The 14,996-nt window shown below is 35.8% G+C and overlaps 3 protein-coding genes and 2 non-coding genes across 5 annotated transcripts; 2 read left to right on the top strand and 3 right to left on the bottom strand.

Moving 5' to 3' along the window:
- Positions 1-63: 63 nt before the first annotated feature.
- TRNAT-AGU (transfer RNA threonine (anticodon AGU)) lies at positions 64-137 on the bottom strand. The gene has a single exon. It is a non-coding gene; the product is annotated as a tRNA-Thr (tRNA).
- Positions 138-209: 72 nt separating this feature from the next.
- On the top strand, positions 210-3,110 carry LOC104718296 (protein PLASTID TRANSCRIPTIONALLY ACTIVE 14). Its single transcript, XM_010436015.3, has 12 exons — positions 210-483; positions 589-744; positions 857-994; positions 1,082-1,207; positions 1,294-1,422; positions 1,524-1,613; positions 1,704-1,854; positions 1,951-2,060; positions 2,143-2,214; positions 2,309-2,414; positions 2,505-2,699; positions 2,785-3,110. The coding sequence occupies exons 1-12, from the start codon at positions 427-429 to the stop codon at positions 2,904-2,906; spliced, it is 1,452 nt and encodes a 483-aa protein (XP_010434317.1). The 5' UTR covers positions 210-426; the 3' UTR covers positions 2,907-3,110.
- On the bottom strand, positions 233-306 carry TRNAT-AGU (transfer RNA threonine (anticodon AGU)). Its single transcript has one exon. It is a non-coding gene; the product is annotated as a tRNA-Thr (tRNA).
- A 5,395-nt stretch (positions 3,111-8,505) lies between the features above and the next one.
- On the top strand, positions 8,506-13,050 carry LOC104718295 (LRR receptor-like serine/threonine-protein kinase GSO1). Its single transcript, XM_010436014.3, has 2 exons — positions 8,506-12,487; positions 12,568-13,050. The coding sequence occupies exons 1-2, from the start codon at positions 9,082-9,084 to the stop codon at positions 12,918-12,920; spliced, it is 3,759 nt and encodes a 1,252-aa protein (XP_010434316.1). The 5' UTR covers positions 8,506-9,081; the 3' UTR covers positions 12,921-13,050.
- Positions 13,051-13,145: 95 nt separating this feature from the next.
- LOC109127069 (uncharacterized) lies at positions 13,146-14,676 on the bottom strand. The gene is made up of 3 exons (XM_019231372.2): positions 14,278-14,676; positions 14,001-14,138; positions 13,146-13,414 (listed from the first exon to the last, which is right to left on the bottom strand). The coding sequence occupies exons 1-3, from the start codon at positions 14,366-14,368 to the stop codon at positions 13,398-13,400; spliced, it is 246 nt and encodes an 81-aa protein (XP_019086917.1). The 5' UTR covers positions 14,369-14,676; the 3' UTR covers positions 13,146-13,397.
- Positions 14,677-14,996: the final 320 nt, after the last annotated feature.

Raw genomic sequence — 14,996 nt, 5'->3', positions numbered from 1 at the left:
ACAAATTTGGGTGTAAAAAAACTCCTAACTCAATGGAGAGGAAAAAAGAAAAAATACTAATAATGCTTTCATTGAGAGTTGAACTCAAGACCTCCCGCTTACTAAACGGGTGCTCTAACCAACTGAGCTATGAAAGCTTGCTTGCTGAGAGGTTTGTGTATCTATCCAAAACCTGAATATGCTTTGCTACACTCCACAAAAGTGAAGAAAAATAAAAAAACTTAAATGAACTTGCTTTCATTGAGAGTTGAACTCAAGACCTCCCGCTTACTAAACGGGTGCTCTAACCAACTGAGCTATGAAAGCTTTCGTGTCATACTTTACCACAAAACTTAATATATAGAGTAATTGCAAGAAAAACTTGAAAACAAAGGATAACGATCTTCGTGTCCCTCTCCTAAACCCCATTTCTTTTTCAGTTGAGGAATGGCTTCTTCAGTCTCTCTTCAGTACCTGACCAACACCTTCATCTCCAAACCTCAGGTTCCTTCCTAATCATGTCTCTCTATATCACCTAATGTTTCTATGTAACTGTTTGCGTCTTTGTCTGAAATTTTCTGACTACTCAAATTTTTCCGGAACACAAAGGGTTTCTACAACGGAACTGTATCAGCACCAAGACCCAGAAGCAATTTCGTAAGAGAGAGACAAAATGGTGTCCGACCCATCAAAGTCACTTCTCTTCAGACACAACCTTTCCCTCTGTTTCAACCTCCTGCTTCCGAAGAATCTTCCTCGTCGGAGGTAAAATTTTGAAATCTTGAGTGTTTTAGGGTTTAAATGAGTTCTAAAGGAAGTAACTTTAGACAATTCTGTGCATTGGCCCCTCATCTGTGAAATTGATTTTTTTCATTAGCTGGAGCCAGCAGATCCGGATTTCTACAAAATCGGATACGTTCGTAGTGTGAGAGCTTATGGGGTTGAGTTTAAAGAAGGTCCGGATGGTTTTGGTATTTATGCCTCTAAGGATATTGAACCTCGCCGTCGAGCTAGAGTCAGTCTTCTTTAGTTTTAAAGTTCACACCTTTTTTTATCTCTTTAAGGCATTCTCGTTTGAACTGTTTTTTTTCTCTCACTGCAGGTGATAATGGAGATTCCTTTAGAACTGATGATAACTATTAGACAGAAGCACCCTTGGATGTTTTTCCCTGATATTGTTCCAATTGGTCATCCCATTTTCGATATCATCAACTCAACTGATCCTGAGGTAAATAACACATTTTGTGCTATTTGATATCATCATCTTTCTCAAAGTCCTTTACATTGTTAAAAAAGTGTGTTTGGTTATTACAGATTGATTGGGATCTCAGATTAGCGTGTCTTCTGTTATTTGCTTTTGATCGGGAAGATCACTTCTGGCGACTCTATGGTGATTTTTTGCCAGCTGCTGATGAGTGCAGCAGCTTGCTTCTAGCTACGGAGGTGCGTTGAGTTGAAACTGATCACATTTACTTCTAGTTGTTACATTATCTATTTAACTGTTCTTTTGATGTTATACTTGATGATATGTGTTGTTGATATAGGAAGACCTTGCGGAGCTTCAAGATCCTGATCTTGTTTCAACTATTAGACAACAACAGAAACGAGTCCTAGAATTTTGGGAAAAGAATTGGGTAACGAGGCATGAAGTGCTTTGCAATAATGTCTTGTGCATTTTGAGTTATGGCTGTTTTTTTTCATTGACAAGTTGTATTCCAACTCAGCATTCAGGTGTTCCTCTGAAAATCAAAAGGCTAGCTGAGGATCCAGAAAGATTCATTTGGGCGGTTAGTATTGCACAGACACGATGCATCAGTATGCAAACTAGAGTTGGTGCTTTGGTTCAGGAATTAAATATGATGATTCCTTACGCTGGTAAGGAAGATTTTGTTGTTTGGTTATTACAATCAATGAATTTGGTGTTGAGGACTCACAGTTGATCATGGAATTATTTCATTATCTTCTCTACAGACATGCTAAACCATTCCTTTGAACCAAACTGTTTCCTACATTGGCGTCCTAAAGATCGCATGCTTGAGGTTATGTCAAATGCTGGTCAAGCAATCAAGAAAGGTGAAGAGGTAAGGGACTCAAATGTTCCAAAAGTGTCAGGTTCATATCAACGCATGATCTAATCTCATTTTCCTATAATGCTTTTGGCAGATGACGATTAACTACATGCCAGGACAGAAGAACAACATGCTTATGGAAAGATATGGCTTCTCAACTCCCGTGGTAATGCTTTTCACAACAACACATTCGTTTTACCCGAAAACTATGGTTACTTTGCTAGTTTGTTTGTTTATGCTATTTGTTGAGTCTGCTGCAGAATCCGTGGGATGCTATAAAGTTCTCTGGAGATGCTCGCATCCATTTAAATTCCTTTTTATCTGTCTTCAATATTTTTGGTCTTCCTGAAGAGTATTACCATGATAGTAAGTTTGTTTTCTTTCGTTTGCTCTCTATTCCTAAACAAAAGAAAGAGTAATGAGCATGAATGTTTACCTAAATCTGTTCTGTGGCAGGCGAGTTATCAGGAGGTGATACTTTTGTTGATGGAGCAGTTATAGCTGCAGCAAGGATATTGCCTACTTGGTCAGATATAGATCTTCCTCCAATTCCAAGTGCGGAGAAAAAAGCAGTTAAAGAGTTGCAAGATGAATGTCGAAAGATGCTTGCGGAGTATCCCACAACAGCAGAGCAAGACCAGAAATTGCTAGGTATTGTATAGCCATTAAAGATATGTATACACTGATTAGTTATTTCGAATACAGATTAACACTTTAGCTGTCGTTTTCGTGACAGGTTCAATGTCAGAAGCAAGGACAACGTTTGTGACAGCGGTTAAGTATAGAATGCACAGGAAGATGTTCATTGGAAAGATCATCAAGGCACTTGACATCTATCAAGAACGGTTATTGTATTGATCCGAGCTGAATTCCGTACTTAGTCCTCACTGCCTTTGAGCTACTTAGAAATTGCACCATGGAATTGAAAGGTTCTGGATTCTTGTTTAGTATAAGCTTATGTATTAGTATGGAACAGTTAGACTAAATTTCTTAGTTTGTTATATCGTAAACCAATGATGAACTTCTTTTTGGCTGTTTTAATGGGTTTGATTAGCCAACCAATGCTTTGGAATCATGTGTTTTCTTTTTTTCTGATCTTGAAATGGTGGTTACAAGTAAAAGCATTTGGTGGGACTAGTTTAAGACTCAAACATTCCCTTAATTATTGAACCCCCTAAGTATGATATGATGAGTCTCATATGTTTTAGGCTAATTTGTCGAACTTCAAATTTTGATGTTGCTTGTTGAACGTTCTCAGCTGTAAAAAAGGCGATGATGATTGATTAGTCTCAATAATTAATTATTACTTATACTAATTTAACCTTGTGGTTACACTAATCAATCAAATCCTATTGCGATTCTTCTACTCTTTGTCAAGCATTACTCTTTTCTCAAAAAAAGTTACGGTCCAAACCAAACAAACCTACTTTGAGTTATACAGAACCATAAGCTACGCAATCCATTTTTTAACCTTTGGCTACTTATTTGATACATTGACTAACTTGATTCACAATAATTCTCTTATCTTATTACTAGACGAGGACCCGTCCGATGTGCGGGTTTAAAGTTTTATAAATGAAATTAAATTTATTAAAATTTGTTGTATGTTATATATAAATTTTATTTTTGTTATAATACACTGATTTATATCCATTTACAAATCTTTATGTATGTTACTATTAAAAATATATTTTTTATACCTAAATATACTCTTGTATGTTACAAAAATATTCTTTATCACCATCTAGAAACTGTTTATATAAACACATTAAGCCAAGTATATTACTTTCACTTCTGTATAGTTTTTCAATTACTAAAATTGTTGGCACAAAAAACATTTTAAATAAAAAATATATTACATAATATACTAATCAATGATGTATCATCACAATAATGTATGACCACCATGGAGAAAACAGCGGCTCCGCCTTCATCCCTTATGGAGAGAACCTTGCGTCCAACCTCCTCCACCATGGAGAACTTTGGCTCTGCCTTTCTCCCTTGAAGAGATAACCTTGCGTCCAATCTCCTCCACCTTCCTCTCTTGCGGAGATAACTTTGTGTCCAACCTTCTTTACCATAGGGAGAACCTCGGCTCTGCCCTCCTCCTATGTGGAGAAATTATGTTCACGTCTTTTTGCTATATCAAAATGGCTTGTTCCGACAACCAATGAAAGTAAAAACAATTTTCTAACTTCACAAAAAAAATCTTTTGATAGTAACTAATGTTAAATTTCCCACTGTATTCGGGATAGTAACTATGCCAAAGTGAAAGTAAAATAGTTGGCTTAATATGTTTATAAATAACATAATATACTAATCAATGATGTATCATCACAATAATGTATGACCGCCATGGAAAAAACCTCGGCTCCGCTCTCATCCCTTATGGAGAGAACCTTGCGTCCAACTTCCTCCATCATAGAGAGAACCTTGGCTTCATCTTCCTCCCTTGGAGAGATAACCTTGCGTCCAACCTCCTCCACCTTCCTCTGTTAGGTAGATAACCTTGTGTCCAACCTTCTCCGCCATAGAGACAACCTCGGCTCTGCCCTCATCCTGTATGGAGAGAAAATGTTCACGTCTTTTTGCTATCTCAAAATAGCTTGCTCCGACGACCAATAGACGTCAAACCCTTTTTCAATCGTCACAAAATCTTTTGATAGTAACTAATGCTAAATTTCTCAATGTATTTGTAGAAGTATCTTTTGACACACCATGATGTAGCCTCGGTCTCTATAACGCTTCAACCGCCACATTGTTTAGTGAGCCTATGTCTACTCTCAGTCCATGGGTCCACCTTCCCAAGTGGATCCTACATCTATTCTCGGCTTGTGGACCAACCCATATTCGTTTGTTACGTCTGGAAGTCTTTAAAAACTTGATTACCGACCTTGCAAATCAACAAATGATATTTTCTTGTGTTTTGTCCTCACTCGCATAATTTTGACAATCACTTCCAGAAAGGTCACCCATCATGAAGTTCTCTCAAAACCCTTGACTGAAAAAATAAGTGCATTTTGGTGACGTATGTGGCTAAATCAATTCTTTTAAACATTTCCGCAAACCAGGGTGTCAGAGTCTTTGAGCTCCTATGGATCTATCAACAACGATTTTTTTTTTCAATCTATCTATCTATGTTTGTTGTACGCTTGTGTTTGATTAGCCTATTTTATCAATTCATTAGGTTGATGAGCTTCTATTCGTTATCTCCCTTTGGGATTGAATGAATAATGGTAACAATTATGTTTGCAAAAAAAAAAATGGGTTTATGACCAACCAATCAAGGTTGAGAAAATTGATAGAAAATTAATTTGGCATAATTAAAGAAACAATAGAAAATTATAAGCATGTTAATATATGAATCCCAAATCATTCAAAGATTAAAATATAAATTAAAACAATCTAAAAATACTACAATAAATTTTAAAATACAGTATTAGAAAAAGAAGACTCATATATTAATCTTTTTTTGGTCAACATATTAATCTTACCTATTCCCAACTGAAAAAGGAGAAAGTAGTAGAAAATTTTAGCTTAAGAAAATAAGAAAAAATTACCTTCCCATTAAAATATATTCCCAGTTAAACAAAGTTGAAAGCAATGTCTTTGAATAAATTATTTAAATATGAGGCGATCTTTTATTATATAGAAGTGAATACAAAATTTTAGAATTAATAATTAAAAGTATATTTTCCTTAATAATTTTTTCTATTTTTTTTAATAAATAATCACTTAAAATTAAAAATAAGTAAATAATATTATAATTTCGAATTTTATGATATATATATATATATATAATCTCCTTATAATTATTTTAAAAAACTTTGTTTTTTTTCAAAATTCTGAAACTTTTTATAATTATACTAGGTTTTGAACCCATGCTACGCGTAGGTTTATTTTATATATTTTAGTGAAAATTATATATAATTGATGAGAGTTATGAAATATTATCTTATAGAAAACTTTAAGTTACTACTAAGGCAAAAAATTTATTTCAGATACACAATTTTTATAAAATATAATATTTAATAATACTTAAATTTTTTATTTTTCTTATAGAGTTTAAATATTATTATATATTTAAAATTAAGATGTAGTTTAAATATTTATAACATTTTAATTTTTTTAGAGTAAAATATTAATGATACTTAAACTTTTGATAGAGTATAAATATATATAATTTATAATATTTTTAAATATTCTATAATGTTTAAATATTTTTCATATTTTTGAACTTTTAAAAGTTTTGTTAATTACAATATTTTAAACTTTTAAAATTTTGAAATTTGGACGCCTGATAAATCAAGCTTTCGGCTCATTCATAGTTGGAATCATATTATACTTATTTATAATGGTTCTAAGTCATTGTCTACAAAATTTCTAGCCGATGCGGGATTTTGTGCATACAATTATTTATAAGAATTTTAATATATAAATTTTACTAATTTCAAAAATGTTAAATATTGAGATGTCTAATTTCGATTGGTCGTTTTAAAAATCTTAATATAGAAAATTCTAGAAATTTACAAAATGTAAATCAGTGACATGTCGAATCTTTGTTGGTTGTTTAAAATCCTAGATGGATGCCTTAAGTAGCTTATAGCTCCTACTTTTATTTAGTATAGATTTTTATTTTATTAATATTTTTTTAAACAAAATATTTTCTTTTTGTTGTAATCAAATTCTTCCTATTAAATATTTACACGTGTCAAAATTTCAGATTGATAACTTAACACATGTCAAAATTTTGTTAACGACTAACTTTCAAAACCCACCTTTATATAAAAGAAGATATCGTTAGTATTTTGAGTTTCTTATTCCTGGAGTAAAACCACTATGTGTTTCACAATTCTTGCCATACAATGAAATTACTCTATATATTACTTTGAATATATGATTAAACTTAAGTATAATCAAGTTAGACATAGAGTGATCTTGATGTATTATAGTATGATACATTTGACTAACTCGATTCATAATAATTCTCTTATGTTATTATATCTTCAATTTATTGAGTTTCTTATTCTTGAATTTAAACCACTATGTGTTTCACAATTCTCGGCTTCTTGCCATGCATATTGAAATTACCCAATATATTACTTTGAATTTATGATTAAAATAAAGTATAATCAACCAAACAATAAACAAAAATAAAATAAAATGAAGCATCTTGACCTTTTTGGTGGATCGAAGATGATTCCTTTGTCTCATTCTTTTGGATTGAGAACCTAGTTCAATAGGATATTAGCATTTTTTAATTATAAGTTATCCCCGTCTAGTTATCGAACAAGTTGTTGTACGTATGCTTCCTTCGATCTACCATTATCACGGTCAACCAAAATTTCTATATAAATAACTATATTAGAAAATGACATAAAGTGATCTTGAGGTATTATTCCATTTCTATTTATAATTAGATAGGAATAATGAAATTCAAGCTAGATTTCAAATTAATGAACAAAAAAAGTTATATGCACACATACAAATAATTAACCCCAATCATTCAAGGGAAACAAAAATAAAACATCAACGCAATGGGATGGGAAAATGTTGAAAACTCGGTCGTACGTTGATCACTTGTCATTTAGTTCGTCAATAAACATTTGATTTGTTAATGTGTCATCGAAACGTCTATTAGTATCGTATTTGCCTATTTGGGTACTACTAATAGAAAAAAAATTGATGATTAAATTTTATTTGACTTGGTAATAATAGTATATAGGGTATCACATGATGACATATTAATGTACGTACGTAAATTTATAAAGATATGGAAACACAACTGCTCTCTTTATCGTGAAAAGGTTGAAGTGATGAGAAGCTAACACACTTGACCAAAGCAAAAAAAAAAAAAGATACAAAATATCATTCAACCAAGTCATTTTCTCAACCACTCTTTTTTGCTGGCCAAGGTCAAAGCCATGCATCACCATTTTTAGAAGAGAAAAATAAACAATTTTGTTTTCATTATTAATACCTTTTAGATAAAATATTAAAGTCTAATACTAAATACTTAAACAACTAATTTTCTTGAAATAAAACAGGAAAAACAAAAAAAACTTTGAACTTCTCACGAAATTGGGTTTTGATATAAATCAAATGATTGCCTCTCAAAGACAGTAAAAAGAAAAAAGAAAAAGAGAAATCGTGTAGAGTCGACACTCTATATTCAAAGTAGTAATCATGTACCGATAGATTAATACATTGAAATGATAAACTTTGTGAAGTGGAATGATCGATATCTTTTTAACCTATCTCCGAGTTTTCATTTTGACGAAGGAACAACATAACTAGAGATGCTATATGATCGGAACTCCTGACAAATTATATAAGCTTGTACTTTGGTCAATAAGCGAAATCGCAACGTACTTTGTTACGATTTCGTTTATATGTTGGCTTTTACTACCTATACGAGTTCAAGGTTATATATAATTTTACAAGTATGATGTGAATGCAGAGTACACTCTTTTATTATTTATATGTTCTGTGGTTTTCTAAAGAAGACCAATAATGTTATGTCAAAGTTTAGGCACAGTTTAAGTGTAACATAATTAACAACATGTTTACACGGACGAATATGTAAACACGAATATCTTATAGTATAAATTGGTGTGACCGTTGACCTTTGCCGCAACTGATAAAAAGCCCTCAACATTCATTTAAGGAGAGCCTGCCTTCTCAATTCCATTTTCCCACATCTCTCCTCTGACCCTTTTGACCTCTCTCTCTCTCTCTCTCGATCTGTCCCCCACATTGCCCCATCTCTCCATCCCTCAATAAAACAGTAAAGGAGCAAAAGAGAGATAGAGAGAGAAACTTAAATTAAATACCAAAGCCTTTGTGTTCCTCTGCATTTACTCTAGAGAGAGTCCCTACCTGTATGTGAGCTATGCACCGTTCTAATGACCAATCAGTTCTCTTCTGCCTCAGTCTCTACAATCGTACAAATGCCATAAAAACTCCATAACCCTTTCTTAAAACCATTGCTTCCTCAGTGAAGAAACAAATAAGAAAAAAAGAAAAAGAAACCATGCAGTCACAAGTTCTGCTCCTCCTCCTGTTCATCCTCTGTTCTTCATTCATGTCCGGTTCATGTCAACCCGGTATCAACAACGATCTTCAAACTCTCCTCGAGGTGAAGAAATCTTTCGTCACGAATCAAGAAGACGACGATCCTCTCCAACAATGGAACTCTGTTAACATCAACTACTGTTCTTGGACCGGAGTCACATGCGACGATATCGGTTTATTCCGCGTAATTGCTCTAAACCTCACCGGTTTAGAATTAACCGGTTCAATTTCACCTTGGTTTGGCCGGTTAGACAACCTAATCCACCTTGATCTATCTTCCAACAATCTAGTTGGTCCCATCCCAACTGCTCTCTCCAACCTTACTTCCTTGGAGTCTCTGTTTCTCTTTTCCAACCAACTCACCGGCGAGATTCCGAGTCAACTCGGCTCCCTCGTCAATCTACGGTCGCTCAGGATCGGAGACAATGAGCTCGTCGGAGCCATACCTGAGACGTTAGGGAACTTGGTTAACCTACAGATGCTTGCACTTGCCTCTTGTAGACTCACCGGTCCTATACCGAGTCAGCTCGGTCGACTCGTTCGGGTTCAGTCGTTGGTACTGCAAGATAACTATCTCGAAGGACCGATTCCGGCGGAGTTAGGGAACTGCTCTGATCTCACTGTGCTCACTGCGGCTGAGAACATGCTCAACGGGACTATACCAGCGGAGCTGGGACGGCTTGAGAACCTCGAGATACTTAACCTGGCGAACAATAGTCTCACCGGAGACATACCGAGCCAACTCGGTGGAATGAGCCAGCTCCAGTACCTTAACTTGATGGCTAACCAGCTTCAAGGTGTTATCCCAAAGAGTTTAGCTGATCTACGGAATCTTCAGACTCTTGATTTATCGGAGAATCATCTCACCGGAAAGATACCTGAAGAGCTCTGGAACATTAGTGGGCTTCTTGATTTGGTTCTAGCAAACAATCATCTCTCGGGTTCTTTACCAAAGAGTATATGTTCGAACAACACAAGCTTGGAGCAACTGGTTCTGTCTGGAACTCAGCTTTCAGGTGAAATCCCTGTGGAGTTAAGCAAATGTCAATCGCTTAAACAGCTCGATTTGTCGAACAATACTCTCGTTGGCACGATCCCTGAAGCATTGTTCCAACTAGTTGAACTCACGGATCTTTACCTCCACAACAATACCTTGGATGGTACGTTATCTCCTTCGGTATCAAACCTCACCAATCTACAGTGGCTTGTGTTGTATCATAATAACTTGGAAGGCAAGTTACCAAAGGAGATCAGCGCGCTGAAGAAATTAGAGGTTCTGTATCTTTACGAGAATCGATTCTCAGGGGAAATCCCAAAAGAGATTGGAAACTGCACAAGCTTGAAGATGATAGATCTGTTCGGGAATCATTTCGAAGGAGAGATTCCTTCTTCAATAGGAAGATTAAAGGAGCTTAACCTACTTCACTTGAGACAAAACGAGTTTGTGGGTGGCCTTCCCGCCAGTTTAGGTAACTGTCATCACCTGAAGATACTAGATTTGGCGGATAATCAGCTCTTGGGATCGATTCCTTCGTCGTTCGGGTTCATAAAGGGATTGGAACAGTTGATGCTTTACAACAATTCTCTCCAGGGGAATCTTCCTGATTCACTTATCAATATGAAGAACCTCACCAGAATCAATCTCTCTCACAACATGCTCAATGGTACCATTCATCCATTGTGTGGTTCAAGCTCGTATCTCTCATTCGATGTCACCAACAATGGTTTTGAAGATGAGATTCCTCTGGAGCTAGGAAACTCTCCAAATCTTGATCGTCTCAGGTTAGGGAAGAATCAATTCACAGGAAGAATCCCTTGGACGTTGGGGAAAATCCGCGAGTTGTCTCTGTTGGATATCTCAAGCAATTCTCTCACGGGAACCATTCCGCTACAGCTCGTCTTGTGCAGGAAACTGACGCACATCGATCTCAATAACAATTTTCTTTCAGGTCCCTTACCTCCATGGCTTGGAAAGCTTTCACAGTTGGGAGAGCTCAAGCTTTCTTCTAATCAGTTTGTTGAGTCTTTACCTACTGAGCTGTTCAACTGTACAAAGCTGCTAGTGTTGTCTCTTGATGGAAACTCCCTTAACGGGTCGATCCCGCAGGCGATTGGTAACTTGGGAGCTCTCAATGTACTTAACCTCGATAAAAACCAGTTTTCAGGCTCACTTCCTCAAGCTATGGGAAAGCTCGGCAAGCTATACGAGCTTCGGTTATCAAGAAACAGCTTAACAGGAGAAATCCCAGTTGAGATTGGACAGCTTCAAGATCTTCAAAGTGCTTTGGACCTCAGTTACAATAACTTTACCGGAGATATACCTTCAACAATTGGGACACTATCAAAGCTGGAAACACTTGATTTGTCTCACAATCAGCTTACTGGGGAAGTTCCTGGCTCGGTAGGGGATATGAAGAGTTTGGGCTATCTCAATCTCTCTTTCAATAACCTTGGAGGCAAACTCAAGAAGCAGTTCTCAAGATGGCCAGCTGATTCCTTCGTAGGCAACACAGGTCTCTGTGGAAGCCCTCTTAGTCGCTGCAACAGAGTTGTAAGTCACAACAAGCAACAGGGTCTTAGTGCCAGATCAGTTGTGATAATATCAGCAATCTCAGCATTGACAGCGATTGGTTTGATGATACTTGTAATCGCTCTTTTCTTCAAACAAAGGCATGATTTCTTCAAGAAAGTCCAGGATGGAAGCACTGTGTACTCATCTTCTAACTCTTCTTCACAAGCTACACACAAGCCTCTCTTTCGAAACGGAGCTTCAAAGTCAGATATCAAGTGGGAAGACATTATGGAAGCCACACATAATCTAAGCGAGGAGTTCATGATTGGATCAGGAGGCTCTGGGAAGGTTTACAAGGCCGAGCTTGAGAATGGTGAGACAGTTGCTGTGAAAAAGATTCTCTGGAAAGATGATCTCATGTCAAACAAGAGCTTCAGCAGAGAAGTTAAGACGCTTGGAACAATCAGACATAGACATCTGGTTAAGCTAATGGGTTACTGCAGCAGCAAGTCAGAAGGATTGAATCTGTTGATATATGAGTACATGAAGAATGGAAGTGTTTGGGATTGGCTTCATGAGGAGAACCCGGTGATCGATAAAAAGAAGAAGCTTTTAGACTGGGAGGCAAGATTGAGAATAGCAGTAGGATTGGCTCAAGGAGTAGAGTACCTTCATCATGACTGTGTTCCTCCAATCGTTCACCGTGATATCAAATCCAGTAATGTGCTCCTGGATTCAAACATGGAAGCACATTTAGGAGACTTTGGTCTTGCCAAGGTCTTAACTGAGAACTATGATACCAACACAGATTCAAATACCTGGTTTGCATGCTCTTATGGCTACATCGCTCCAGGTACTTACTCATCTTCTCATGTTTTAAGCTTTCTGCGTATTCAGTGTTCAAAATCTAAATATTTGATATTGTGTTTCCAGAATATGCTTACTCGTTGAAGGCTACTGAGAAGAGTGATGTTTACAGTATGGGGATAGTGTTGATGGAAATTGTGACTGGGAAAATGCCAACCGACTCAGTGTTTGGTGCAGAGATGGACATGGTTAGATGGGTTGAAACACATCTTGAGATAGCGGGTTCTGCGAGGGGTAAGCTCATTGATCCGAAGCTTAAACCACTTTTGCCATTTGCGGAAGATGCAGCTTATCAAGTGCTTGAGATTGCACTTCAGTGCACAAAAACTTCCCCCCAAGAGAGACCATCTTCTAGACAAGCTTGTGATAGTCTTCTCCATGTCTACAACAACAGAACAGCCGGTTATAAGAAGCTGTAAAAACTGATACCAGCAAATAATGATTTTGGAGACTTAAAAACTGTGAATTTTAATTTTCTTTTTGTTATGAAATTCTGTTTCTGCTTTGTATAGATACATGCTTCAGTACAAAGATTGTTTCAAACTTGAACCATCTGTTACACAAACACATACTGTCATACAACTTGAACAAAATTTTAAACAAAGTGATTCTAAAATTCTGTATTCTCAAAGAAGAAGATAAAATGATTGCAAGGTTTATCATTCACCATTATTAACCAGGTACAAACAGATTCAGTTTGTGAAAACACAAATCTTTAGGTTCATAACCAAAAACGTTGAATGAAAAGCACTCCAGAGCCGAAGCAAAAGAGAACTCAGCTCTAAAGACAAGGAGAAGAAAAGCTTTTACAGGGAAGGTCAAACAAAACAAGCACTTGAGACGACTTCAAAGGAAGATATTTTCTTTTCTGAAGAGTTACAAAGGTCACCCAATAACTAATCCCGATCTTCGTCTGCATTACAAAACACACAGAAACAAGTAAACGGTCAATATCAAATATGCAAACTCATTCAATCCACAAAAACAAGAAATGTAAATACTTCAAACTCTGCCAGATCCTTGCAGATAGGCATTTGCCAGTGGTGATCAACGAATAGAGATTTTAACTTGAAACTAAAGAACAAAGTCCTTCAAGTTAAACACTTGACAAATATCTAATTAAAAGCGTCTGCGAAAGCTTAGCAACTTCCATTGAGCTATACTAAAGCAAGACACATCAACATTTTTAGTTCCTTTCAAAAAAAATCACATCTATTCTCTGTTTATCATATAATGTAATATACTCTTACTTATAGAAGTTACAAACTAACTCACTCTAGAACCAAAGAAACAATCAAAAAGTATCCATCTTTCCATTTTCATTAAGATCTTTGTAACAATTATGTTGTTCAAATTGTCTAACTTTCACAGCAATAGCCTAACAAAATGGATATGCCACGAGCTAGCTAGGCTGCACAAAGATTCAATGTAGCCTAAGTTTCCATTGCCAAAGATTTTCATAAAATCAACACAAAATTAAGCTAGTAGAGCGAATATACCAAAGTAACGGCGCTCATTGGCAGCTCTAGCCTTAGCGAGCATCACATCGAGATCTTCCTTAAGCTTCACATCCCATTTGACGAGCTGGTTCGCGAACACAGCACCAAGTCCCATACCAACCACATGTTCCCACGGATCTAACAACAAATATATTTCAACATCCAATTTCTCAATTAAATCAGAAGAAGCCCAGAACAAATCGGAATCGCATTTTCACAGCAAAATGAGAAAAAAAAAAAAATCGAAATTAGGGTTGTTGTTGTCGTGGAGACTTACGGCGCATGTAAGGGAGTTTACGGAGGGCGTTAGAGTACATCTGGGTACCGAGACCCAGTAAAGCTCCGACCATTGTCGCACTCAGAGGCATCGTTTCTCCTTCTTCTTCGGATCTTCCTGAAATTTGTTGATTTTTTTTTTTGTAAGTGCGACGAGTCTCCGATCACCGTGTTAAGTGTATGTATGTGTGTGTGATTATGTTGTCTACGTGTAAATTTCAAATGGGCTTGGGCTTGTTTCTATCCGTACAGATTAGAGCCCAATGACCTTAATATAAGTTAGTCATATATGTTTAAGAATGGTTTAGCACTAATAAAAAGTTTTAAAACTACCAAGTGCCAATATTTAGGTGAATCATCTTCTGTATTTTTAGGCAACAGATACATATATGTTTTGTGTAGAAATTGGATTAGTAAGTTTATTTTTGATTGTTACTTTTTAAAGTCTTGGGAACTAAATTAGTAAGTCAACAGATACACACAAAGTAATAAATTACACGAGTCAAAATACTATGTATTAATCTTATTATGTAGAGATACTTTTTGATTTATTACTTTGTGTACAATCAAAGGAACTTTAATTTTTAGCATATACAATGGTTAATCTTATCATGTAGATTTCATTCATTTCATAACCAATGGGATAATGACTAGATTTTATTACATTTGTTGGAAAAGAAGATAAATAACTCAAAAAAAAAAAAAATCACTAGATTTTAA

Source organism: Camelina sativa, chromosome 10, assembly GCF_030686135.1.
Source record: "Camelina sativa cultivar CO46 ecotype springtype chromosome 10, ASM3068613v1".
Classification (NCBI taxonomy): domain Eukaryota; kingdom Viridiplantae; phylum Streptophyta; class Magnoliopsida; order Brassicales; family Brassicaceae; genus Camelina; species Camelina sativa.
The sequence above is the reverse complement of the archived record's forward strand: the minus strand, read 5'-3'. Positions and strand labels throughout refer to the sequence as shown.